General features: G+C 45.4%; 1 protein-coding gene across 4 annotated transcripts in view; it reads left to right on the top strand.

The window, feature by feature from the left end:
- The window catches only part of VPS33A (VPS33A core subunit of CORVET and HOPS complexes), a 35,403-nt gene extending 8,177 nt beyond the window's left edge, over positions 1–27,226 (top strand). For 2 of the 4 annotated variants that reach the window (XM_074008214.1, XM_005572488.3), the window contains 9 exons: positions 7,389–7,505; positions 8,444–8,618; positions 14,757–14,950; positions 17,352–17,478; positions 19,259–19,326; positions 20,785–20,922; positions 22,530–22,667; positions 25,805–25,973; positions 26,348–27,226. In XM_074008214.1, coding sequence (XP_073864315.1) covers positions 7,389–7,505; positions 8,444–8,618; positions 14,757–14,950; positions 17,352–17,478; positions 19,259–19,326; positions 20,785–20,922; positions 22,530–22,667; positions 25,805–25,973; positions 26,348–26,529 — 1,308 coding nt within the window. In that variant the 3' untranslated portion in view covers positions 26,530–27,226. Of the gene's footprint in view, positions 1–7,319; positions 7,506–8,443; positions 8,619–14,756; positions 14,951–17,351; positions 17,479–19,258; positions 19,327–20,784; positions 20,923–22,529; positions 22,668–25,804; positions 25,974–26,347 lie in introns of all 4 variants that reach the window. The other 2 variants (XM_074008213.1, XM_045366160.2) reach the window with 1 other exon arrangement.
- The last annotated feature ends 628 nt before the right edge of the window (positions 27,227–27,854 follow it).

Below are 27,854 nucleotides of genomic sequence, written 5' to 3'. Positions count from 1 at the left end.
GTTAATTCTGTATATAATGCGAGGTGGGGGTCCAAATTTCGTTTTTTGCACATGGGTATGTGTTTGTTCTAGCACTATTTGTTGAAAAACTGTGAATCAACTGTTCACAAACGTAAGGGTCTGTTTTTGGTCTTTCAGTTCTCTTCCACTGATCTGTATGTCCGTATGTCCATCCTTATGCCAGTACTACACTGTCTTGATTACAGTAGCTTTGCCATAAGCTTTGAAATCAGAAGTGTGAGTCTTTCATCCTAAGGCAGGTAAATGTATCACTTTTGTTCTTTTAGATTGTGCTTTTTGAGTCTTCATAAATCTTCTACTCTGCAGACAAAGAAGGAAATCTTTTTTTTTGTTTTTTTTTGAGATGATGTCTCACACTGTCACCCAGACTGGAGTGCAATGGCGCGATCTTGGCTCACTGCACCCTTTGCCTCCTGGGTTCAAATAGTTCTCCTGCCTCAGCCTCCTAAGTAACTAGGATTACAAGGCACATGCTGCCATGCCCAGCTAATTTTGTTGTATATTAGTGGAGATGGGGTTTCACTGAGTTGTCCAAGCTGGTCTTGAACTCTTAAGCTTCCACCCATGCCAGCCCGTTTTTTTTTTTTTTTTCTTTTTCTTTTCTTTTTTTTTTTTTTTTTTTTTTTTGAGGCAGAGTCTCACTTTGTTGCCCAGGCTGGAGTGCAGTGGCACAATCTCCACTCACTGCAACCTCCGCCTTCTGGGTTCAAGTGATTATCTTGCCTCAGCCTCCCAAGTAGCTGGGATTATAGGCATCTGCCACCACGCCTGCCTAATTTTTGTATTTTTAGTAGAGACAGGATTTCACCATGTTGCCCAGGCTGATCTTGATATCCTGGCCTCAGATGATCCACCTGCCTTGTCCTCAGAAAGTGCTGGAATTACAGGCGTGAGCCACTGTGCCCAGCCTGAAGCTACTTTTTACCCCAGTTCTCAGACTGCCGCTTATCCCAGAAGCAATCACTATTTCTCTTTTTATTTTTTTGGGGGGGATAGTATATGCAGCTACAGCTCGTAGTATATAATCCCTCTCCACTTTTGTACAAGTAGTAGCATATGACATATACACTTTGGTATGTTGCGTTATTCTCTTAATAATATATCTGAGTCATTTTCTACCACATATGGCAATGCTTGTGTTATTCTCATTTGAAGCTGCATAAAGTTCCATTGTTTGGATGTACCATAATGTATTCAATCAGCCTTCTAGTGGAGGGCACTTTTTTCCTCCCTATGCTGTTGGAGGCCATGCTACCGATAATGAGTCTGTATGTAGGCCCCTCTGCACATGCGCCCTTTGCAGGCTGCCTTTGCCTTGGTCGTTTCTTTTGATATTGCTTCTGGTAGTTTTGGCTGTGTGTATGTTTTTAACATAATCACACTTATCCATGTTTCTTTGACTTATGAGTTTATGATGCTGCTGCTGCTGCTGGTGGTGCTGCTCTGGAGACTAGAACTTTTTTTTTTTAATTGTTTTTGAGACAGATTCTCACTCAGTCACCCAGGCTGGGGTGCAGTGGCATAATCTCAGCTCACCGCAACTTCCACCTCCCCAGTTCAAGCAATTCTCCTGTCTTAGCCATCGAGTAACTGGGATTACAGGCACATGCCACCATGCCCAGCTAATTTTTGTATTTGTAGTAGAGATGGGGTTTCACCATGTTGGCCAGGCTGGTCTCGAACTCCTGACCTCAAGAGATCTGCCCTCCTCGGCCTCCCAAACTGCTGGGATTGCAGGTGTGAGCCGCTGTGCCTGGCCTTTTTTTCTTCTTACCAATAAAATACTTAGAAGGTAGAGACTAGAACTTTAGAGAACCACTGGTATAGTACATAAAATTATTCGAATCATTTTTTTCCCCGTTGTGTTGTTACAGAGATCACCTCGTTAAAAGAGTTAATTTGTTGACAGTTTTCACAAAAGGGGGGGAAATGCAACTTATTTAAAAAAATAAAATAGGCCAGGCACAGTGGTTCATGCCTGTAATCCCAGCACTTTGGGAGACCAAGGTGGGAGGATCACTTAAGGCCAGGAGTTCGAGACCAGCCTGGGCAACAGAGTGAGGCCCTGTCTTTACAAAAAATTAGCCAAGCATGGTGATGTGCACCTGTCATTCCAGCTACTCAGGAGGCTGAGGCAGAAGGATCACCTGAGCCCAGGAGGTTGAGGCTGCAGGGAGCTGTGGTCACACCAATGCACTCCTGCCTGGGTAACAGAGTGAGACATGGCCACAGAAAAAAGTGAAAAATAAAAAAGTTAATCTGGGACAGTAGAAGTCAGTGGCACTACCAACTAGTGCTATAACCAGGGGACTTTCTTGGCTTTTTTTTTTTTTTTTTTTTTTTTTTTTTTTGGTGAGACAGAGTCTCACTCACTCTTGTTGCCCAGGCTGGAGTGCAGTGGCGCAATCTCGGCTCACTGCAACCTCTGCCTCCCAGGTTCAAGCGATTCTCCTGCCTCAACTTCCCGAGTAGTTGGAATTAGGTGCCCACCACCACACCTGGCTAATTTTTTGTATTTTTAGGAGAGACAGAGTGTCACCATGTTGGCCAGGCTGGTCTCGAACTCCTGACCTTATGATCCTCTTGCCTCAGCCTTCCAAAGTGCTGGGATTACAGGCGTGGGCCACGGCGCCCAACCCTCTTGGCTCTTTTGTACCCTGTTCCCTAGTGGTTTGCTTACACTAAATCCCATCTGATGGTAATACAGATTTCCCTCTAACATTTTATAGGAAAATTTCAGTATACCAAAAAATTGAATTGTACGGTGAATACCCATCTATCCACCACTTATCTTCTGCATTAACAGTTTTCTGTATGTGCTTTATCACATACCTGTGATGGTATACCCATTTTTTATTAATCCATATTTGTGTATTTAATGGGAATTGGTAGCAGCCGAAGCAAACTCTCTTGGAGTGACAAAATCTGTGCAGAGGAGAAATAACCTGTTTATGTTACTTATGATTTGTAAGGAAGGGCAGAACTATTTTCTTTTTTTTTTCTTGAAACTGAGTTTCACTCTGTTTCTGCCGCCTAGGCTGGAGTGCATTGGTGCCATCTCTCACTGCAGCCTCCACCTCCTGGGTTCAAGTGATTCTCCTGCCTCAACCTCCTGAGTAGCTGGGACTATAGACGCCCGCCACCATGTCAGCTAATTTTTTGTGTTTTTAATAGAGACAGGGTTACACCATGTGTCCCAGGCTGGTCTCGAACTCCTGACCTCAGGTAATCCACCACCTCAGCCTCCCAAAGTGCTGGGATTACAGGCCTGAGCCACTATGCCTGGCCAGAACTATTTTCTACTGAGAATTTCAAGTCTTTGGCTTTGTACATTCACCTAAGATGCTGTTTAGAAAGAAAGGATTTTGAAGCCAGGCGCGGTGGCTCACGCCTGTAATCCCAGCACTTTGGGAGGCCGAGACGGGCAGATCACGAGGTCAGGATATCGAGACCATCCTAGCTAACACGGTAAACCCCATCTCTACTAGAAATACAAAAAATTAGCCAGGTGTGGTGGCGGGTGCCTCTAGTCCCAGCTTCTCGGGAGGCTGAGGCAGGAGAATGGCGTGAACCCGGGAGGCAGCGGAGCTTTCAGTGAGCCGAGATCGCGCCACTGCACTCCAGCCTGGGTGACAGAGCGAGACTCCGTCTCAAAAAAAACAAAAAAAAAAAGAAAGAAAGAAAGAAAGGATTTTGGCCGGACATGGTGGCTCATACCTGTAATTCCAGTACTTTGGGAGGCTGAGGTGGGCAGATCACCTGAGGTCAGGAGTTTGAGACCAGCCTGGGCAACATAGCAAAACCCCATTTCTACTAAAAATAAAAAAATGAATAAATAAAAATTAGCTGGGTGTGGTGGTGCATGCCTGTAATCCTAGCTACTTGGCAGACTGAGGCAGGAGAATCACTTGAGCCAGGAGGCAGAGGTTGCAGTAAGCCGAGATCGCACCACTGTACGCCAGCCTGGGCAATAGAGCGAGACCCTATCTCAACAACAACAACGAAAAAAAAAGGCGGGGGGTTTGGGGGAGTTGGAAGAAGTGGCAGAAAAAAAAAAAGAAAGGACTTTATCTGGATGGTAAAGCTAAGAGCTTTACCTAAGAGCCTAATTTTAAAGTCAACCCCAAGTTTTGACGGAGATGACATAATCGTATTTCTGTGATTTTCTTTTTTTTTTTTTTTTTTTTTTTTTTGAGACGGAGTCTTGCTCTGTCACCCAGGCTGGAGTGCAGTGGCCGGATCTCAGCTCACTGCAAGCTCCTCCTCTCGGGTTCACGCCATTCTCCTGCCTCAGCCTCCCGAGTAGCTGGGACTACAGGCACCCGCCACTTCGCCCGGCTAGTTTTTTTTTGTATTTTTTAGTAGAGACGGGGTTTCACCGTATTAGCCAGGATGGTCTCGATCTCCTGACCTCATGATCCGCCCGTCTCGGCCTCCCAAAGTGCTGGGATTACAGGCTTGAGCCACCGCGCCCGGCCTGTGATTTTCAATACTGAGCACAACTTGGTGGTTTCCTGGCTTCAGGAGGCACATCTAGATCTCTGTGTTTTGAGTTACGGTTGTGATCATCTATGTCATTGCTCTGTGTAAAATGTGAGAATTAGAGTTCTGCCCAGTTGAATGCTCAATAGCATTGCTTAAGGTACTGTGGTCTTTATTCGCATATATAAAAATCAGCATATATAAAATCTGCCTCTTTTATGCAAGCTGCAAGGTATTCTGTTGTGTGGGTGTGTGAGACTTTGGGGTTAAAAAAAAAAATGTGCATTTAAATGTTAAGGTTACTGAGCTGGGTGTGGTGGCACTTTGGAAGGCCGAGGCAGACAGATCATCTGAGGTTAGGAGTTTGAGACCAGCCTGGGCAACATAGTAAAACCCCATCTCTACTAAAAATACAAAAAATTAGCCAGGCATGGTGGTGGGCGCCTATGATCCCAGCTACTCAGGAGGCTGAGGCAGGAGAATCGCTTGAACTCGGGAAGTGGAGGTTGTAGTGAGCTGAGGTTGCCCCACTGCACTCCAGCCTGGGCGATAGAGCAAGACTCTGTCTCAAAAAAAAAACAAAAAACAAAAAAAACCACAAGATTAAAATCTGTTGCTAACTTTTACATCTTTTAAAAAATATTGTAAAAGAGCTGTCTTTGTAGTAGTACAACTTTAAAAAATTAAGTAAAATATGAATGCTATTTGGAGGGGAGTTCCTTAATGTCTTTTTTTTTGAGACAGGATCTTGCTTTATGCCCAGGCTGGAGTGCAGTGGCATAATCTTGGCTCACTGCAACCTCCACCTCCCGGATTCAAGTGATTCTCCTGTCTCACTCAGCCTCCTGAGTAGCTGGGATTACAGGCACACGCCACCACGCCCAGCTAATTTTTGTATTTTTAGTAGAGACAGGGTTTCACCATGTTGGTCAGGCTGGTCTCGAACTCCCAACCTCATGATCCACCCCCCTCGGCCTCCCAAAGTGCAGGGATTAGAGGCATGAGCCACTGTGCCTGGCCCTTAATGTCTTTTGCCCTTGGATGTTCATCTGATCTGGAGCTTTAAGTAGTTTTGCCAAAAAGTGTGTCTTTTGACATTCTCAATGATGGTCTGCCATATTCTGGGAAGTGTTAAAATACACCACACTCGAAAGAGTAGTCTGGCAACACTTTCAATAATAACCAAATGCTCCCCACCATGTCTGCCATCCTTCCTCCCTGGGGCAGAGGGCCTGCCAAGTGACAACCACGTTCTCTCTTCCTCAGGACCTGGACCCTCAGGGCCCCCTCATTTCTGGCTGTGGACAGCAGGGACATGTTGGGTTGGTAGGGGTGGAGGGAATTGATAAAATGTACCGTATTGACTTATGAGTGGATAATGGTTGTAAAAAACCCAAATCATTCCATATAAAAGCTAACTGTTAGGCCGGGCGCGGTGGCTCACGCCTGTAATCCCAGCACTTTAGGAGGCTGAGACGGGCAGATCACGAGGTCAGGAGATCGAGACCATCCTGGCTAACATGGTGAAACCCCGTCTCTACTAAAAATACAAAAATTAGCTGGGCGCGGTGGCGGGCGCCTGTAGTCCCAGCTACATGGGAGGCTGAGGCAGGAGAATGGCGTGAACCTGGGAGGCGGAGCTTGCAGTGAGCCAAGATTGTGCCACTGCACTCCAGCCTGGGCGACAGAGCGAGACTCCGTCTCAAAAACAAAAGAAAAAAAAAAAGCTAACTGCTATTGAGCATTTGCTATATGTTTCAGGTACTGCGATCAAATGCTTTACATGTATTTTTCTCATGTAATCCTTGCCCTATGTGGACTATACTCCCTTCTACATATGAATAAATTGAGGCACAGAGAGATTCTCTAACTGGCCCAGGGCACAGCTAGTAAGTGACATAGCTGGGTTCAGAACAAGGCAACCTGAGTCTAGAATCTGTGCTTTGATCCACCTGTATCAAAAGTGACCGCTTCCCTCCTCTCACTTCGCAGGTGGGTTTTTTCTCTCTCTCCATCTTTTTTTCTTTTTTTTTTTTTTAAAGGGGTAGGGTCTTGCTCTGTTGCCCAGAGGGGAGTGTGACAGTGCGATCATAGCTCACTACAGCCTCAAACCCCTGGGCTCTGGTGATCCTCCTGCCTTATCCTCCTGAGTAGCTCGGATACAGATGCGTACCACTATCCTTGGCTAATTTAATTTTGTGTAGATACAGGGTCTCACTATGTTGCCCAGGCTGGTCTCAAACTCCAGAGCTCAAGCGATCCTCCTGTCTTGGCCTCCCAAAGTGCTGGGGTTACAGCCATTCATCTAGCCTTCCCAGGTGGTTTTGTGTGTATTTGGAGGTCCTTTTTTCAGTGCAAATATATATATTTTTTATAAAAGGAGATCATAAGAGATTGTGGCCTTCAGTTGTCAGGTGTCATGAAAATCTGCCTCATCCTTTGTAAAAACAATGAAGTATTCTGTCCTGTGGTCTTTTGTATTTCTCGGTAATTAGCATGTGGCTCTCCCAGCATGTCCTGCCAGAGTTTACTCTCACCAGTGAATGGGAACCCATCGTTCAGTGTAAGTCTGTATTCTTCCGTCTTTTATTTAAGAGCTTATTCAGAAGAGCTGGCATGCTGGGTGAACAGTTTCTCCCAGAAGCCCCGGCTCTGCCCAGGAGAGGTGCTTCCAGGGCTGCATCCACCCTGGGGTTGCCAGCCTCAGGGCCTGGTCTGACAGGCAGCAGTTTTGGAAAATGAACTTGAGTTCCCAATTTTCCTGGCACAGTGTGAAATAACTGGAAATGATTTTATTGTCTGTTGGTGCACCCCAGCCCCAGGAACAGAGATGGACCCCTGGGAGGCCCCCATGGCCTGGCAGTAATTGGCCTTTCCCCTCACAGGAGTGCTACCTGGAGGGTGACCAGACAAGCCTGTACCATGCAGCCAAGGGGCTGATGACCCTGCAAGCTCTGTACGGAACGATCCCCCAGATCTTTGGGAAAGGAGAATGCGCTCGGGTAAGAACCAGCTGCTTTCTGGTGGTAAAGAAGGGGCCCTTCACACCCCAGAAGGGAGGAGGAACGGGAAGCTCCTTACAAACAAATTCTGTTGATCTTAATTATTTACGAATACTGTACTCATGAATTTGCCTACTGATTAAAATGCACTTATAAGCCTCCAAGTCAGTACTCATGGTGCTTTTGTGGGCGTGCACAGTGGTGACAGTTTGAGTAACCACTGTGCATGTTCCCAGCTGAGGCAGGTGACACTCCACCTTCCCATTTCAGCTCTCGGACTGCAAACAAGTGTCCTTTTCACAGTCTCACTGTCATGTTTTCCACACATCTGTACTTTTTTTGGTGATTTCACTGTTTAAAATGGCCCCCAAACGTAGGGCTGAGGTGCAGTCTGGTGTCCTGTGCACAAGAAGGCTGTGGTGTGCCTGGCAGAGACATTATGTGTGTCAGAGACGCTTCATTCAGGCATGAGTCACAGAGCTGCTGGCTGTCAGTTCAGTGTGAATGATCAATAATTATGTTAAGTCAGGCATCTTTAAGCAGAAACACATATAAAACTGGGTTATGTATTGATCGAATGACAAAAACATTGAGACCAGAGGCTCCTAGGAACCTAAGTCTGCATTTCTCCCAGGACCAATGGTTGCATCTTTGCTAATTTAGTGTTCGCAGTGACTTCATAGAACATAACTACTGCTAATCACAAGAATATACTGATCTGATTTTATGCCTCATTGGCAAATGGCAGCTTCCTTGGCGCAAGTGTTGGGATGGGTGCCAACAGCAAGGTGCTTTTCTAGAGCTGCTTGTTTCTTAGCAATGCACTCTTCCAGTTTTTCTCCTTTTTCACTTTTTTGATTGCCTTGCTGGTTTTAGACAGATTTTCACATCTGCTCATTCCCAGGAGGGCCCCACCTCATCCAATGTTTTGTTTCCAGCAAGTGGCCAATATGATGATCAGGATGAAGAGAGAGTTTACAGGAAGCCAGAATTCAATATTTCCCGTTTTTGATAATCTCTTGTTGCTTGATCGGAATGTGGATTTATTAACACCTCTTGCCACTCAGCTGACATATGAAGGACTCATTGATGAAATTTATGGCATTCAGAACAGTAAGTACGTGACATCTGTTTTCACTAATAGGTAATATGAGAAGAATATCCTTTGTGGAGACTACTGTTTGTATATTGCACACTTAGCATAATTTGAAGTCAGAGATCTAATTTTAATGATTCAAAGTGTACATTAATATAGACCTTTTTGTTAGCAATTTAGCAACACATAAAACTTTTCTAACCCTTGGCCCAAGAAAGCCCAAAGCCTAAGAACGTGCATTGAGGAATCATTCCAAAAAAGGGGATCAGTGAGGTTTGCATAAAAATTTCGATTTCCATTTTCTTACCAGAATTTTCCAAACAATTTCAGTGGATGAGTACATTATAAAATATTATGGAACCACCTGGGCATGGTGGCTCACACTTGTAATCCCAGCACTTTGGGAAGCCAAGGTAGGTAGATCACTTGAGGTCAGGAGTTCGAGACCAGCCTGGCAAACATGATGAGACCCCTGTCTCTACTAAAAATACAAAAAATTAGCCGGGTGTGGTGGCGCGTTCTTGTAGCCCCAGCTACTTGGGATGCTGAGGTGAGAGAATTGCTCGAACCCAGGAGGAGGAGGTTGCCATGAGCTGAGATAGTGCCGCTGTACTCCAGCCTGCTGACAGAGTGAGACTCCGTCTCAAAAAAAAAGAAAATACTATGGAACCATCAAAATAATAAATGTGGAACATGAAAAACTGCATAGCCATGTCTATTTCAGTTAGAAATTGTTATATATGTGTCTGCGTATATATGTGTGTTCCAAACTATATTTATATCTACAAAAAATAACTAAGAATACCATAAAAACCAGAAATAACTGGAGGCAGAATACTCAGACCATGCCTCCAAAGGCTGTTAGAAAGCTGCTTCCTTTACATAGAAATCCAAGAACCCTTGAAACAATGAAAATACTGACCTCTGACTTTCAGACACTAGGATTCAGTGACATCTGAGCAAACTGCAGTTGTCAGTGACACAAGAGTTGGCCGGAAGTTTAGTGCCCAGACCTGTCATTGTCCCCTGTGAGCAGAGGCCGGGGGTCTCCCACAGAGGGCACTGGCATTTGCAATGCACACATCCTTGCGGCCAGCAGTAGTTGAGGAAGGTGGTGGAAGCAGTGGCATTTGTGCTGGGTTTGGAAAGACACGGAGAGTTTAGATGAAGATCCTGGGGCAGGGGCAGGCGGTATCATACACAAGTCATGACGAGCCAAACAGTGTGGTTGAGTGGAACGCATGGCTGGAGAAATATTTTAGAAAATCGGCTGATACAGGGCTGGGCGCGGTGGCTCACGCCTCTAATCCCAGCACTTTGGGAGGCTGAGGCGGGTGGATCACAAGGTCAGGAGATCAAGACCCTCCTGGCTAACACAGTGAAACCCCATCTGTACTAAAAATACAAAAACTTAGCCGGAGATGGTGGCAGGTGCCTGTAATCCCAGCTACTCGGGAGTCTGAGGCAGGAGAATGGCGTGAACCTGGGAGGCGGAGGTTGCAGTGAGCCAAGATCGCGCCACTGCACCCCAGCTTGGGCGACAGAGTGAGACTCTGTCTTAAAAAAAAAAAAAAAAGAAAAACAACTGGTACAGAAGGTCGAGGCCACTCGATGGAAAATGTGGATGGCTGGCTAGAGCTTGGCCTTGGTGAGTGAGTAGGTCAGAGATCACAGGCGTGTTTGGTTTGACTGGTTTTGGCCCACATGGTATTTATTTCTGTCAGTTTTTAAATGTGATACATTTTAAGTAATAATCCTGAATTATGCCATGACTTGAAAAATACTGGAAGCACTGGCAAGAGGCCACGCTCCCACTGGTGGCCAGGACCTAGTGCCTCTAGAACTCCCTGCCTCACCACAGACCCCCACACCTGTCTCAGCCTGGCCTTCTTCCCTCATCTGCGTAGTCCCCAGCCTCTATTGCCATCCTGAATGAGGCCACACGGAGCCAAGGGAAGGCCGGAGGAGAGGGATGTGGAAGAAAGATGAGGCCGGGTGCAGTGGCTCATGCTGGTAACCCCAGCACTTTGGGAGGCCAAGGCAGGCAGATCACTTGAGATCGGGAGTTTGAGACCAGCCTGACCAATATGGTGAAACCCCATTGCTACTAAAAATACACACACACACACACACACACACACACAGCTGGATTTGGTGGCGCATGCCTATAGTACCAGCTACTCAGGAGGCTGAGGCATGAGAATCACTTGAACTTAGGAGGCGGAGCTTGCAGTGAGCCAAGATCGCACCACTGCACTCCAGCCTGGGCAACAGAGTGAGACGCTGTCTCAAAAAAATAATAATAAAATAGGTGAAAATTTTTAAAAATATTTAGAAAGAAAGGAAGGGAGGAAAGGTCTGAAATTCAGAGGGAAACGGACCCGTGGTTGCCAGGACTGCGGGAAGGGGATGGGGAGCCACCACTTACTGGCTACGAGGTTTCCCTTTAGGATGAAAAAGTGTGGAACTAGATACTGGCTGTGGTCCTACCATGTTGTATATGTACTAAATGCTACTGGATATTCACTGTAAGACAAAGTAGTAATTTTTATATTACGTGCCGTTTACCACAAGAATGGATGAATGAATGACGTGGGTGAGGGAATGGAGAGAGAGACATGAAGAGGCGTTTCCACATGCCTCCTCAAGGTCTTTAGTGGTAAGATTGTAAAGTCTTTTTATTACTGTTATTTGTCCAAAAAATGGCACCTTTAATACTTTTTAAAACCTTATTTATTGACAGAGGAATTTATTTCAGGAGAGCCCTATGCTGGGTCATGGGTGGAAATCAAAGAAACAGGGTGGTCCCAGAGCTTGTACCACCCAGGAAGGCATGAGAGAAGAGTTCTGAAGTTCAGGATGGGGAGTGGCAGGGGGAGAGGGGGATAGCTGTATAGGAGAGGTGAGAGGTGGGAAGGGATTTTCCAGGAAGAGAAAAAATATGTATAAATTCCCATCCTCCTTGTAGCAAGTTTTTTTGTAATGTAAGTCAAACATTGATTAAGAAAAAAATTGGAAAAATAGAAGAAAACATAGATCCCTTATTATCCTCCAGCCCTACCCTGTGGCCCCAAACCTTGGGACAACCACTGTTAATATTGTGGTATCATTTCCTAGTCTTTTTTTCCCCTTGTGTAGTTTACTTTAGTTAACAAAAAATGGAATCAGGTTGCACAAATAGTTTCAAACCTGAGTTTTGATTTGGGATGCTAATGAGCATTTTCCCAGTGTATGTATACTGTAATCGTTATGTTAAAGTCCACAGTATAGGCCAGGCATAGTGGCTCATGCCTGTAATTCCAGCACTTTGGTAGGCCAAGGCAGGCCAATCACCTGAGGTCAGGAGTTCGAGACCAGCCTGACCAACATGGTGAAACCCTGTCTCTACTAAAAAAAAAAAAAATTAGCCGGGTGTGGTGGCGGGCGGCTCTAATCCCAGCTACTTGGGAGGCTGCGGCAGGAGAATTGCTTGAACCTGGGAGGTAGAGGTTGGCAGTAAGCCGAAATCGCGCCATTGCACTCCAGCCTGGGCAACGAGTGAAACTCCATCTCAGAAAAAAAAAGGAAAATTCATAGTATATTTAAACCCTAGTTTACAGAGTCATTCCTCTAATGCTGGGCATTTTAGGTTTTGTGTATGTGATTATAAAAACATCTGTATACATAAGTGGGGTTTTTGTTGTTTTTGTTTTTTGTTTGTTTGTTTTTAATAGAGACGGGTTTCACCATGTTGCCCAGGCTGTTCTCGAACTCCTGAACTCAAGCAATTCACCCTCCTCAGACTCCTAAATTCCTGGGATTACAGGCCTGAGCCACCATGCGCAGCCAATGTTGTTGTTTTTGAGACGGGGTTTCACTCTGTCACCCAGACTAGAGAACAGTGGCGTGATCATACCTCACTACTGCCTTGACCTTCTGGGCTCAAGCAGTCCTTCCACCTCGGCCTCCCAAGTAGCTGAGACTATAGGCATGCACCACCACGCCCAGCTAACTTTTCACGATTTTGCAGAGATAGGGTCTCTCTATGTTGCCCCCCCGTTGGTCTTGAACTAGGCCCAAAAGATCCTCCCAGGCCAGGTGTGGTGGCTCATGCCTGTAATCCCAACACTTTAGGAGGCTGAAGCAGGCAGACCACTTGAGGTCAGGAGTTTGAGACCAGCCTGGCCAACATGGCGAAACCCTGTCTCTACTAAAAATACAAAAATCAGGCGGGCATGGTGGTGTGCACCTGTAATCCCAGCTACTTGGGAGGCTGAGGCAGGAGAATCACTTGAACCTAGGAGGTAAAAAGGTTGCAATGAGCCGAGATCGTCCCACTACACTTCAGTCTGGGTGACAAAGTGAGACTCTCTCAATTTAAAAAAAAAGAAGTGGCTGGGCATGGGGGCTCACGCCTGTAATCCCAGCACTTTGGGAGGCTGAGGTGGGCGGATCACCTGAGGTCAGGAGTTCGAGACCAGCCTGGCCAAAATGGCGAAACACGTCTCTACTCAAAATACAAAAATTAGTCAGATGTGGTGGCGGGCACTTGTAATCCTAGCTACTCGGGAGGATGAGGCAGGAGAATCACTTGAACCTGAGAGGTGGAAGTTGTAGTGAGCTGAGATCACGCCACTGCACTCCAGCCTGGGCAAGAGAGCAAGACTCCCTCTTAAATAAATAAATAAAATAAGAGAGAGAGAGAGAACCTCCCACCTAAGCCTCTCACAGTGCTGGGATTACAGGCGTGAGCCACCATGCCCAGCCTATATAAGATTTTTTTCATATATCAGATTATTTTCTTTCCCTGGATTCCCTGATGCAGGATTTTTGGGGTGAAAGGCACTTGGTACGTGTTGCCAAATTGCTTTACTACAGAGTTACACCAGCTCTATGCCATCAGTAGTTCATGAGCACATGTGGGGTGTTCCTGGGAAATAGAGACTCACTTGGCTTGGCAGGAGCAGAGTAGGGAGAAGGAAATTAAGACTCCCATGCTAAGGAATTTGGAAGCTTATTCTAGATCAGGGTGTACAACTTTTTCTATAAAGACCCAGATAGTAAGTATTTTAGGCTTTCGCTTGTTACACAGCGCAAGTCATACAGAGGAACCTCCTTGTCTCTGTCATTGTAATGTGAAAGAAGCCATAGACAATACAAAAAGAATAGCTGTGGCCGTGTGCCAATAAAACTTTATTTACAAAAACAGAAAGTGGGCTGGGCGTGGTGGCTCATGCCTATAATCTCGCACTGTGGGAGGCCAAGGCAAGTGGCTCACCTGAAGTCAGGAGTTCGAGACCAGCCTGGCCAACATGGTGAAATCCTGTCTGTACTAAAAATACAAAAAAATTAGCAGGGCGTAGTGGCAGGTGCCTATAATCCCAGCTACTCAGGAGACTGAGGCAGGAGAATCACTTGAACCCAGGAGGCGGAGGTTGCAGTGAGCCAAGATCATGCCATTGCACTCAAGCCTGGGTGACAAGAGTGAAATTCCGTCTCAAAAAAAAAAAGAGTGAGCAGAGTTTGGCCCTCAGATCATAGTTTCTAATTCTTGTTCTAGAATGGCTTTTAAACTATTTTGGATTCCAACCCACAGTAAGAAATATATTTTATATCATGACCCAGTACATACATGTATGTATATGTGTGCATGTGAAACTGAAACAAAAGTTTTATTTAAAAAAAAACCGAAGTCACCACTAGTTTCTCTAACGTCATGTGATAAGCTTTTGTACTTTCTGCTCTTCGCTGTTTTTAGTACTGCTGTTTTGTTTTGTTTTGTCTTGGTTTTGTTTTTAAGATGCTACTTGCAACCCACCAGCTTGATTTCATGATCCACTAATGGAACATGATGTAGTTTGAAAAAACACTAAAAGTCAATGGGGAGATCCTTGAAAGTTTTCTGAGTAGAAAAGTGACCTAATCGCTGAATAAATTTAGGAGGTAGACAGTGCTGCATGTGGTTTATATAGGTGCCCCAAAGTTAATTAGAACTGTGGTATCAATATTAGAGTCACTACTTCCTGTACGTTGATCATGGAAAATCAAAAGCTCAGAGCTATGTGTCATTTGCCATCTTCCATTTTCTCCTGAGGGAAATTGTTTTGTGCTTGGCCGCTTGATTGGTTCTTCCAGTCATTGCACACAGGTGCTTATTCCCTTCCATTGCTTCTCAGGTTATGTGAAATTACCTCCAGAGAAATTTGCACCTAAGAAACAGGGCGATGGTGGTAAGGACCTCCCCACGGAAGCAAAGAAGCTGCAGCTGAATTCTGCAGAGGAGCTGTATGCTGAGATCCGAGACAAGAACTTCAATGCGGTGGGCTCTGTGCTCAGCAAGAAAGCAAAGATCATCTCAGCGGCATTCGAGGTGAGGCAAGTTTTGGGTGTCATTCTGCAACTCTAGGTCTCAGGTAGATGCCCATCCCTGAGGGGAATGAGAGCTCTAAAAATATGTAGCCATTAAACCAGGCTTCAATGCAACTTTTCTCATCTTCAGTAACTGCAGATTCAGTATTGGAAGATCCAAAGTTTTCTTTCATTTTAAACTTTCTCAGACCCGCGTTGTGTAAAGTTCTTTTTGTGTGGGAGGTAGGTGGAGGCACAAGTGTGTGCAGTTTACAGACTTCCATCATAAACATTTGCTTTATTGTCCTATTTCCTACCTCACGTAAGAGGAAGCCATCCATACTATAAATAAAAGATCCTCTATGATAGAACCTGTGCTTCATGCTGAAAACTCCAGTTTAGCCAGTGTGAATGTGGCAGGGAAACTCAGCACATGTGGCAGGTGATAATGAGACTGAAATTCCCAGCAACCCAGAGCTTTGAAATTGGTGGCTTTATTATCACCTTCCTACCTCCTCTTGCCCGTTCACTAGTTTATTCTTGCTCAGGCTCCTTTTTGAAACTTGGGAATTCAACAAGATCATAAAGTTTGAATATTTCGACTTTGGAAACATAAATTGGAAGTTTTTGAGAATGAATTTTTCGCTGAGTATGTAGTTCCAGGTTTTTTTTTTTTTTTTTTTTTTTTTGAGACACAGTCTCACTTTGTCTTCCAGGATGGATGTAGTGGTACAATCACGGCTTACTGGAGCTGCTACCTCCCAGACTCAAGCAATCCTCCCACCTCAGCCTCCCGAGTAGCTGGGACCACAGTCACATGCCATCATGCCCAGCCAAGTTTTTTGTTGTTTTTTTGTTTTGTTTTGTTTTCTGTAGAGACGGGGACTTCCTGTGTTACCCAGGCTGGCTTGGAACTCAGCCATGTAATTCCAGATTTTATCTTTCTCAGGAATTATATTCAGTAATTGATTTTCATATTTCTGAAGTTACTTTTGGTTTATTAAATTTTGCCAAAAAATATCATCATCACCAAGCTAGGTTTGCTTTGTTCATAGACTATACTCAAGACTAAGGTTCAGGCCAGGCACAGTGGCTCTCGCCTGTCATCCCAGCACTATCAGAGGCTGAGGCAGGAGGATCGCTTGAGCCCAGAAGTTCTAGACCAGCCTGGGCAACACAGCAAGACACTGTCTCTACAAAACTTTTTTTTTTTTTTTTAAACTAGCTGGGCAGTGGCGTGTGCCTGTAATCCCAGCTCCTCGGGAGGCTGAGGTGGGAGCCTAGGAGACAGAGGCTGCCGTGAGCTGTGATGACACTAGTGCACTCCATCCTGGGCGACAGAGAGACCCTGTCTCGACATCAAATAAAAGACTGAGGGTCAACAGAAAAAATGGATTTTTTTCTATTACATAGGACACCTTTCCTCTTTATGATACCCTCTGAGCATAATTTTTTGTCTTAGTTTTTTACTCGGAAATTTGTATGATTTATATAATACTATCTTTCACCAATACTCAGATGTCCACAAAATACTGACACAATGTGTGAGCTGGTACATTGGAAGACAGACTCTGAGGCATTTGCTTTTCTAAAGAAGTGCTAATTCAGGAGACAGGCACCATGAACTCTGTATTTCAGTGATATATATACTTTTTCTTTTCTGTTTTTCTATATACTGTTGGAGCTGTGTTTGCCCTGATTTATTTATATTCCATTCTTCCTTTCTCATTAATATAAATGAAACATCCTCTGAACAATACAAAAAACAGAGCACTTAAAATATCGGCCGGGCGGCCGGGCGTGGTGGCTCAAGCCTGTAATCCCAGCACTTTGGGAGGTCGAGACGGGCGGATCACAAGGTCAGGAAATCGAGACCGTCCTGGCTAACATGGTGAAACCCTGTCTCTACTAAAAAATACAAAAAACTAGCCGGGCGAGGTGGCGGGTGCCTGTAGTCCCAGCTACTCAAGAGAATGAGGCAGGAGAATGGCGTAAACCTGGGAGGCGGAGCTTGCAGTGAGCTGAGATTCGGCCACCGCACTCCAGAGCGAGACTCCGTCTCAAAAAAAAAAAAAATATTGGCCGGGCACGGTGGCTCACACCTGTAATCCTAACATTTTGGGAGGCCAAGGTAAGTGGATCACCTGAGGTCAGGAGTTCGAGACCAGCCTGACCAATGTGGTGAAACCCCATCTCTACTAAAAATACAAAAATTAGTTGGGCATGGTGGCGGTCACCTGTTACCCAGCTACTCAGGAGGCTGAGGCATGAGAATCTCTTGAATCCGGGAGGTGGAGGTCGCAGTGAGCCGAGATCACGCCACTGCACTCCAGCCTGGGCAACACAGTGAGAGTCCCTCTCAAAAAAATAAAATAAATAAACTGTCTTCCCTGCTTGAGGCACTGCTCTCTTGTTTATTTCAGGAAAGACACAATGCTAAGACCGTGGGGGAGATCAAGCAGTTCGTTTCCCAGTTGCCCCACATGCAGGCAGCAAGGGGCTCGCTTGCAAACCATACCTCAATTGCAGAATTGATCAAAGATGTCACTAGTGAGTATCCTTTGTAATGATTGTTTCAATCTGGGGCTACTTGCACATACAACCTAGGTTTGACACCTAGGTCATCAACACCACAATGCCTCCTGGGGGAGTCAGCTCTGTCTTAGTACCACGTGTTCTTCTCAGCGTTAATGAAGTGTACATATGTTAATAGTTAAGAATGTTCCAGGCGGGGCTTGGTGGCTCATGCCTGTAATCCCAGCACTTCGGGAGTCCAAGACAGGCAGATGACCTGAGGTCGGGAGTTTGAGACCAGCCTGACCAACATAGTGAAACACTATCTCTATTAAAAATATAAAAATTAGCCGGGCGTGGTGGCGGGCACTTGTAATCCCAGCTACTCGGGAGGCTGAGGCAGAATTGCTTGAACCAGGCGACAGAGCAGGACTCTTGTCTCGAAAGAGTAAAAGAGAGAGGGAGGGAGGAAGGGTCCACTTGTTAACTCAAATTTTTTCATTATAATTTATATGAAAAATATTTGGAATGTAGATAAGAGAAAAAAATTATCTATAAGTTTGCCATCATAATTTGAGATGGTTAATTTTTTTAGTCTAGCTTTTTTCTTTCTTTTTTTTTTTTTGCGGGGGGGGACAGAGTTTTGCTCTTGTTGCCCAGGCTGGAGTGCAATGGCACAATCTCAGCTCACTACAACCTCTGCCTCCCAGGTTCAAGCGATTCTTCTGCCTCAGCCTCCCGTGTAGCTGGTTTTACAGGGATGCACCACCATGCCCGGCTTATTTTGTATTTTTAGTAGAGTTGGAGTTTCACCATGTTGGTCAGGCTGGTCTCGAACTCTTAACCCCAGGTAATGCACCTGCCTCGGCTCCCAAAGTGCTGGGATTACAGGCGTGAGCCATCGCGGCCAGCCGCTTTTTTCCTTTTTTGAAGGATTACTTAATTGGCTCGTGTTCTTCCCTTGAATACTCTGTGCAGAATTGGTACAAAGAGTATATGTTAAGTATTTTGAAAGAGCTCAGAAGACACCTATTAAAGCAGACATGAGTTTGTTCATTACAACACAGGGCTATAAGAGCTGAATAGGAGATTGTTTTATGAAGTATACTTCGAATATTAACCAAATCACAGTATTGGAAAATCAGTCCTTTGTTTTCCTGTTCATAGAAGTGGAAACTAGTTGAAATTGGGTTGAACCTAATGATGAAAATGAAATGTTCTTGAGAAATTAGCTTTCATTCATACTGACGCTTATTCTGGGGTATGTACTAAGATCCTAAGGATACAAAGGAGCACTGTTGTTGACTGTATCTCAGTGTAACTTAGGAGTGCAGAGGCCTAGGGTTCTCCACGTTTCCTAGAAGATTTTCTTCAGGTGATGACTTAAACTTATTGCTTGCTTGCTTTTTTGCTTGATGTCTGGTTTCCTTTCTTTTGAGACAGAGTCTCACTCTGTTGCCCAGGCTGGAATGCAGTAGCACGATCTTGGCTCACTGTAAACTCCACTCCCCGCTTAAGTGATTCTTGTGCCTCAGCCTCCCGAGTAGCTGGGACTACAGGTGTGCACCACCACACCCAGCTAATTTTTGTATTTTTGGCAGAGATGGGGTTTGGCCATGTTGGTCAGGCTGGTCTTGAACTTCTGGCCTGAAGTGATCCACCCACTTCGGCCTCCCACAATGCTGAGATTACAGGTGTGAGCCACCGTGCCCAGCTACATGTCTAGTTTCTGAATCGTGCTCTATGTATAAAAGCATGCCACTCAAGTAGATTAACATTTAATTTCTAAGTTGCAAATTTGCTAATTTCATTTTAGCTTCTGAAGACTTCTTTGATAAATTAACCGTGGAACAGGAGTTTATGTCTGGAATAGACACTGATAAGGTATGTGGACAAAAAAACCTCTTTAGCAAGTAATTGAAAACTTATTAAACCTCAGATTATAGCCAGAAAACCAACTGCTTCGATTCCCATGCCTTGCCTAAGTTTTTTTTTTTTTTTTTTTTTTTTTTTTGAGATGGAGTCTCACTCTGTCGCCCAGCTCGCTCTGTCACCCAGGTTAGAGTGCAGTGGCACGATCTCCACTCACTGCAAGCTCCGCCTCCCGGGTTCACACCATTTTTCTGCCTCAGCCTCCCGAGTAGCTGGGACTACAGGCACCTGCCACCATGCCTAGCTAATTTTTTGTATTTTTAGTAGAGACAGGGTTTCACCATGTTAGCCAGGATGGTCTCCATTTCCTGACCTTGTAATCTGCCCACCTCAGCCTCCCAAAGTTCTGGGATTACAGGAGTGAGCCACTGCACCCAGCCACTTAAATATTTTTAAGAGCAAATGCAGGCCGGGCGCGGTGGCTCAAGCCTGTAATCCCAGCACTTTGGGAGGCCGAGACGGGCGGATCACGAGGTCAGGAGATCAAGACCATCCTGGCTAACACGGTGAAACCCCATCTCTACTACAAAATACAAAAAAAAACTAGCCGGGCGAGGTGGCGGGCGCCTGTAGTCCCAGCTACTCAGGAGGCTGAGGCAGGAGAATGGCGTGAACCCGGGAGGCGGAGCTTGCAGTGAGCTGAGATCCGGCCACTGCACTCCAGCCTGGGCGACAGAGCCAGACTCCCTCTCAAAAAAAAAAAAAAAAAAAAAAGAGCAAATGCAAAATGTGCAAGTGTAGATTTTATCAAGTAACAGATATTTAACATTATTCTGTGCAAGACACTTTCTGCCATACATGGCAAGATGAGACCCAGCCCCTAAAATCAAATCTCTTTAAGACCGTATTAGATAAATTAAGGTATTTGCTCTTTTGAAAGAGTTTCTTATATAACTCCTTTAAGTAGCTCTTAATATTAACAAATTTTATTCACTTTATGAAAATTCCTAACATAAAACAATTACTGATACTTTTTGTTAGGTTAGTTGTTGATACTATTGAAATGGAGTAGGCATCCGGTAGCCTCTCAGAAGCGTGTCCTTAGAGACAGATGTGTCCAGACAGGCATAGGGAGTGACCAATTGTATTCTCAGCAGCCTTGGGCTCCAGTGACTTGGCCTGATCACTGAGTGTGTGTGTGTGTGTGTGTGTGTGTGTGTGTGTGTGTCTCTGTGTGTCTGTGTGGTGGCCAGGGTGTGTATGTGGCTGGGGCTAGCAGAGCTATTTCAGGAAAGGGTTGGACTGTGGAAAAACAGCTCATTTTCCCACATATCTCCTTTATTGGACTTTGAAAAATAATAAACATCAAGTTAAGTTCCCAAACCATGCATTGTGTGTGTGCATGTGTGTATATGTACATGTATGTGTATATGTATATGTAAATGTATATGTACACTACTTTATTTCTAGGTCAACAATTACATTGAGGATTGTATCGCCCAAAAGCACTCGTTGATCAAGGTGTTAAGATTAGTTTGCCTCCAATCCGTGTGTAATAGTGGGCTCAAACAAAAAGTTTTGGATTATTACAAAAGAGAGATTCTCCAGGTAAGTATATTTTCAAATTATTAATTTGCCAAGGAGGACAGCATCTTTTTAAAAAATACTTCATGGGGCGGGCACAGTGGCTTATGCCTGTAATCCCAGCACTTTGGGAGGCCGAAGCAGGTGGATCACTTGAGGTTAGGACTTTGAGACCAGCCTGGCCAACATGGTGAAACCCCATCTCTACCAAAAATTTAAAAATTAGCCAGGAGGCCGGGCGCGGTGGCTCAAGCCTGTAATCCCAGCACTTTGGGAGGCCGAGACGGGCGGATCACGAGGTCAGGAGATCGAGACCATCCTGGCTAACACCGTGAAACCCCGTCTCTACTAAAAATACAAAAAACTAGCCGGGCGAGGTGGCGGGCGCCTGTAGTCCCAGCTACACAGGAGGCTGAGGCAGGAGAATGGCGTAAACCCGGGAGGCGGAGCTTGCAGTGAGCTGAGATCCGGCCACTGCACTCCAGCCCGGGCTACAGAGCAAGACTCCGTCTCAAAAAAAAAAAAAAAAATTAGCCAGGCATGGTAGCATGCACCTGTAGTCCCAGCTATTTGGGAGGCTGAGGCAGGAGAATTGCTTGAACACAGGAGGCGGAGGTTACAGTGTGTCAAGATCACGCCCCTGCTCTCCAGCCTGGGCAACAGAGTAAGACTGTCTCAAAAAATAATAATAAAAAGTTAAAATTTTTTTTTAAATAAAAAATACAATGCTGCCATTTTGGTGTCTTGTCACCACTGTTTTGTAAATTTTTTAACACCTAGAGGAATTAGTCTTAGTAGCCATCACTGTTTATTGTATTTGTGTGATGATAATAGCTAACAGGCTAGGCACAGTGGCTCAGCCCTATTATCCCAATATTTTGTGGGGCTGAGGCAGGATGATCGCTGGAGGCCAATACTAGCCTAGGCAACATAGCAAGAGTTTCCCAGGCTGGAGTGCAGTGGCACAATCTTGGCTCACTGTAACCTCCTAGGTTCAAGCGATTCTCCTGCCTCAGCCTCCTGAGTAGCTGGGATTACAGGTACCCGCTACCAGGCCCAGCTAATTTTTATATTTTTAGTAGAGACAGGGTTTCGCCATGTTGGCCAGGCTGGTCTCAAATTCCTGACCCCAAGTGATCCACCCACCTTGGCCTCCCAAACTACTGGGATTATAGGTGTGAGCCACTATGCCCAGACCTTGGCTATTTTTTAAAAATAGAAATAATATCCTACATTGCATATTATTGTTTTTTAATATATTCTGGAGACCTTTCTTATCAGGATGTGTAGATATGCCTTATTCTTTTTTGGAGCTAATTATATACCATATAAAAATATACTATCATTTATTTGATGCTCACTTAGATTGGGTCCATACATTCTGACTTTAAAGTAAAAAAGTTTAAATTTCTCTTTGAAACAGTGAGCTGAATTTATAGTAACAGGCAAGCAGTTTTAGGACACGTTTCATCCCTCCACCCTGTCCTCTGTGCCCACCCACTAACATTGCTGGACTTTGGTAACATGTCCTACGGTACAAACCAAATTGATTTGTTGGAAGTGCCCTTCTTTGAAAATTGCAGAAATCCTTTTCCTGATCTTATATCAAGGCCAAATGACTTCCCTTGCAGACATATGGCTATGAGCACATATTGACCTTACACAACCTGGAGAAGGCTGGCCTACTGAAACCGCAGACGGGGGGCAGAAACAATTACCCAACTATACGGAAAACATTACGCCTCTGGATGGATGATGTTAACGAGCAAGTAAGCCACACTTCTCCACCTCGTCTCAGCTTAGGGACTGGTTAGATCGTCCACATGACAACACATGCTTCTGAACCTACACATCTGCCTTGCTTTCTAAAAACAATTTTCTAATGTTTTTGAAAAAGTAATGCATCATGTATTGTATCCATCAGAACCCTAGAAGGAAACAGAGAATGCTCTTAAATTGGGGAGTTTCTGGAGAGTTTAATAAAGATGTGGGCCAGGCGCGGTGGCTCACACCTATAATTCCAGCACTTTGGGAGGCCAAAGCGGGCAGATCATTTGAGCTCAGGAGTTTGAGAACAGCCTGACCAACATGGGAAACCCCATCTCTACTAAAAATACAAAAATTAGCCCGGCATTGTGGTGCACACCTGTAATCGCAGCTACTTGGGGGGCTGAGGCAGGAGAATCGCTTGAACCCAGGAGGCGGAGATTGTAGTGAGCTCAGATCGCACCATTGCACTCCAGCCTGGGCGACAGAGCGAGACTCTCTCCCCAAAAACAAAAAGATATGGGGCAGGCTCAGTGGCTCATGCCTGTAATCCCAGTGTATTGGGAGGCTGAAGTGTCAGATCGCTCGAGTCCAGGAGTTCGAGACCAGCCTGGGCAACGTGGCAAAACCCTATCTGCAAAAAAAAAAAAAAAAGGCCAATGGTGGTATGAGCCTTTAGTCGGAGAGGCCGTGATTAGAGGATCACTGAGCCCAGGAGGCAGTTGCAGTGAACCATGTTTGCGCCACTGCACTCCAGCCTTAGCTAGGGAGTAAGACTCTGTCTTAAATAAATAAAGATGTGGGAAGAGCGGAGACCAGTAAGAGGCAGTGTGGTAGGGAGCCCTTGCCAGATGCGGCCTGAAGAGCAAGGAGAGGGGGGTATTCTAGAAACTTATCTTAGAACCTGGAGAGAAGAGCTGTGGTGGGGCCATCTGTTGAGGTAAGGGGTGAGGGGCCTCTGGCTGAGGGTACGGTCAACCTCCAGCAGAGGAAGCCAGCCAGTGACAACCTCGTCCTCACACTGCTGCCCACTCTCCAGTTCACTCTGGTGCTTTGCACTGGTCAGACCCAAAGAGAAGGCATTGGAGTGTGTTGGTGTGGGACCTACAGGTCCATCTCTGGGCATAGGGCATTGCGGAGAAGGGTGGAGAGTGTCTAGAGGAACCAGTGGAGACGTCCAGCTCTCATAAACAAGCCAGCCATGGATGGGCGCGGTGGCTCACACCTGTAATCCCAGCACTTTGGGAGGCCAAGGCAGGAGGATCACTTGAGGTCAGGAGTTCAAGACCAGCCTGGCCAACATGATGAAACCGTGTCTCTACCAAAAAATACAAAAGTGATCGGGGCATGGTGGGGCATGCACCTATAGTCCCAGCTACTGTACTCAGGAGGCTGAGGTGGCAGGATCCCTTAAGCCTGAGAGGTTGAGGCTACAGTGAGCTGAGATTGCACTGCTGCACTCCAGCATGGGCAACAGAATGAGACTCTATCTCAAAAAAAAAAAAAAAGAAAAGAAAAAGAAAAAAAGCTATGCAAAAGCAGGGCCATCAGGGCCAAGTGAGTTTCCTTCCACCGTTTCCCCTCAGAGGCAGTCACGGTGGCCAGTTTTTTATCTATCCTTCCAGAAAGATTCTGTGCATATACATTTTTTTTTTTTTTTTTTGAGACGGAGTCTCGCTATGTCGCCCAGGGTGGAGTGCAGTGGCCGGATCTCAGCTCACTGCAAGCTCCGCCTCCCGGGTTTTCACGCCATTCTCCTGCCTCAGCCTCCCGAGTAGCCGGGACTACAGGCGCCCACCACCTCGCCCGGCTAGTTTTTTGTATTTTTTAGTAGAGACGGGGTTTCACCGTGTTAGCCAGGATGGTCTCGAACTCCTGACCTCGTGATCCGCCCGTCTCGGCCTCCCAAAGTGCTGGGATTACAGGCTTGAGCCACCGCGCCCGGCCGCATATACATTTTTACATAAAGAGTGCATATTCTCTACTGTTGGTCTCCAAAGTGGGGTGCACTTTGCTATACATTTTTTATTCTAATGTTTCTAAATTTCAGTCTTTTTTGTTTTTTCATAAGGGACTTTATTAGGCTGCCTCTTGCAACAAAAGCTCGTAACTAGACAGTCTCCTCTGTCAGGAGCAAAATTGGATGGTTTTTTCCCAGTGGGAAAATAGAGGCCCTTAATGTCTAGAGTCTGTCATGTACGTATTAGTTCAGCTGCCTTCACTGTTCTGACCTTTCTGACTCCTGACCCACCTACCACTTAACAAAGGATCTTGAAGGGTCTTTTGTGATCTTCCCCTTCTTTTTAATTTTTCTAAATTGCTACGTAGTGGTTTTGAGGCTATACCTTATTTAATGATTTAACAGATTGCTACTGATAGAAATTCAGGTTGTTTCCAGTCTTTGCTATTACATGCAGTGTTGCAGTTAATATGTTTATACTTTGGTCTATTATCTTTTGTTCTGCAAGCATCTCTGTAGGATTAATGCCTAAAAGTAGGATTGCTGAGTTCAAAGGTTACTGCACATCATTGCTCAGCTGGGGAGTGCCAAGTTCCCCCCACTACATTTCATGCTGGCCGGACGCAGTGGCTCAGGCCTGTAATCCCAACACTTTGGGAGGCCGAGGCAGGTGGATCACCTGAGGTCGGGAGTTCAAGACCAGCCTGGCCAACATGGTGAAACCCTATTTCTACTAAAAATACAAAAATGAGCCAGGAGTGGTGGTGCACACCTGTAATCCCAACTCCTTGGGAGCCTGAGGCAGGAGAATTGCTTGAACTTGGGAGGCGGAGGTTGCAGTGAGCCGAGATTACACCACTGCACTCCAACCTGGGCAACAGAGCCAGACTGTCTCAAAAAAAAAAAAAAAAAAGAAGTTTCATGCCAAACCAAGTAATTTTTCATCTTCTGTACCTAGAGCTGCTTTGAGTGGCTTTTCAAGATTTGAGTCAAAAGTGAAGCTCTGGCTGCTAAAATTGAGCTCTGCTGGGGTGGATTAGAACAGGGCATGGCAGGGGTGGGGGTTGTTTATCTATCTTTAAATCCAAATCAAATAATTTTGGATTACCCAAAAGGCCACAGTCAGGTTGCTCTAAGTCTCTGTATCTACAGGATTTTTGTTCTTTAATTATCTCACAGAACCCCACAGACATATCCTACGTGTACAGTGGGTATGCCCCGCTCAGTGTGCGGCTGGCCCAGCTGCTTTCCCGACCTGGCTGGCGGAGCATCGAGGAGGTCCTCCGCATCCTCCCAGGGCCCCACTTTGAGGAGCGACAGCCACTGCCCACAGGACTGCAGAAGAAACGTAAGTCCCAGTCCAGCATCTACAGATAATTATGTCCTGTTAGTGTGGTTTTCAGGTATTGTACAGTTGCTTTGTAAAATACTTAGTAAAGCACTTAGGAGTCAGAATTAAATATACCTCTTTTGTTCGTTGCTAATGTATATAGTAAGCACTAGAGTCGGATTATTCCCTGAGGGGTAGCAGCTTTCAACTTCTATGTTGAGAATCTCAGGAGTTAGAAAAAACATTGAGATCAAAATCAGTATTCCTGGGTTTCAGATGAACTGTCTGGATGAAGACACTTGTTTATTCTTGTGAATGATAAAATGTTTGAAGAGGTGGGAAGAGGAGCACCAGTAATAAATAGTTTTTAATCTGAAATGTTTAAATTTTAGGTCAACCAGGAGAAAACCGAGTGACTCTGATATTTTTCCTCGGGGGCGTAACCTTTGCTGAAATTGCTGCCCTGCGATTTCTCTCCCAGTTGGAAGATGGAGGTACAGAATATGTCATTGCCACCACTAAACTAATGAACGGAACCAGTTGGATAGAGGCTCTGATGGAAAAACCTTTCTAGGGTATTCAGAGGAGACTTAACGAGTGTACTGCAGAATAAACTGCCTCTTTGAAGAAGTTGCTGAAAGGAAGTTAAACCCCATAGAAGAAACATGGAATGCAGAATATATTCTGGGGTCAGCTTCTTAAATTATGCTACCGTTTACTGCTTTCTCCTTCTCTTTTGTATTCCATTTTTTTTTTGCTTTGAGACGGAGTCTCGCTGTGTCACCCAGACTAGAGTGCAGTGGCGCGGTCTCACCTCACTGCAACCTCGGCCTCCTGGGTTCAAGAGATTCTCCTGCCTCAGCCTCCTGAGTAGCTGGGACTACAGGCATGCACTACCACACCTGGCTAATTTTTGTATTTTTAGTAGAGATGGTGTTTCACCATGTTGGCCTGGCTGGTCTCAAACTCCTGACCTCAGGTGATCCACCCACCTCAGCCTCCTACAGTGCTGGCATTACAGGCCTGAGCCACCATGCCCAGCCCCTAATCTGCTGAATAAAGAAGAATAGAAGAGAATCAACCTGAGTCAAAGAAGCACTGGTTTTGAGTTTTCTAAGCTCAGGGTCTTCATTAGAGGCCTCTGGAAACACATTAAGGATGGTGGGGGTAGATAATCCATTCTGCCAGACAAAGGAGGCCGGCTGTTAAAATAAGAAAGCTGAGACTGAGGAGGTGAAACTGAAAATAAAAAGAGAAAGTCCATCCCCTAATCCCCAGTGCTGTATTTCTTCAGGGTGCATCAGGCCTAGGACAGTGGTTAAGTGTTGGGAGCTAGAGATCATTTTATCACTGAGTTGAGATTTCTTTTTCCTGCAGAGTATGGGAGATTATATTTAGGGTCATCAGTCGCTGTCGCAACTGATCACTAAGGCAAGTTTGCTTCCTTCTACTTCTTACAAAGCAAGAGGTTTAGAGGAGCTTCCTGCCCAGAAACAAAGTTTATGCTCTATGCGATCAGCTACATTTCTGTAGGTTCCATACTTATCAGGGGCTTTTGACATGGAAGAATGTGATAATTGAGGAGCAGCCTTCTGGAATTCAGCCTTTGAAAGAGGTCAAAGACAGTTTCTTAGCCCACATGGTAACTCCAGACACAGCAGTGGTGGATGCCTCCATTGAGGTTTCCATTTTCTCTCCTGTCCATCAAGGGCCCAACATCCAACTGGTCCCACGGTGAGGAGGGGCAACTCGTGCTTCTTCAGCATCTGGCCACTTTGTTTCCATGGTAACTGCCACATGTACTTTTCTAGCAGTCTGTGGCCACTCCTTTCTCAGCTGAAAACACTGTTTCAGCCCCCTCTCTGGTGGCCTCAGCCTTCTCCAGGTGTATCTCTTGAT

Source organism: Macaca fascicularis, chromosome 11, assembly GCF_037993035.2.
Source record: "Macaca fascicularis isolate 582-1 chromosome 11, T2T-MFA8v1.1".
NCBI classification, from domain to species: Eukaryota; Metazoa; Chordata; class Mammalia; order Primates; family Cercopithecidae; genus Macaca; species Macaca fascicularis.
This window is presented reverse-complemented; position numbering and strand designations above follow the sequence as displayed.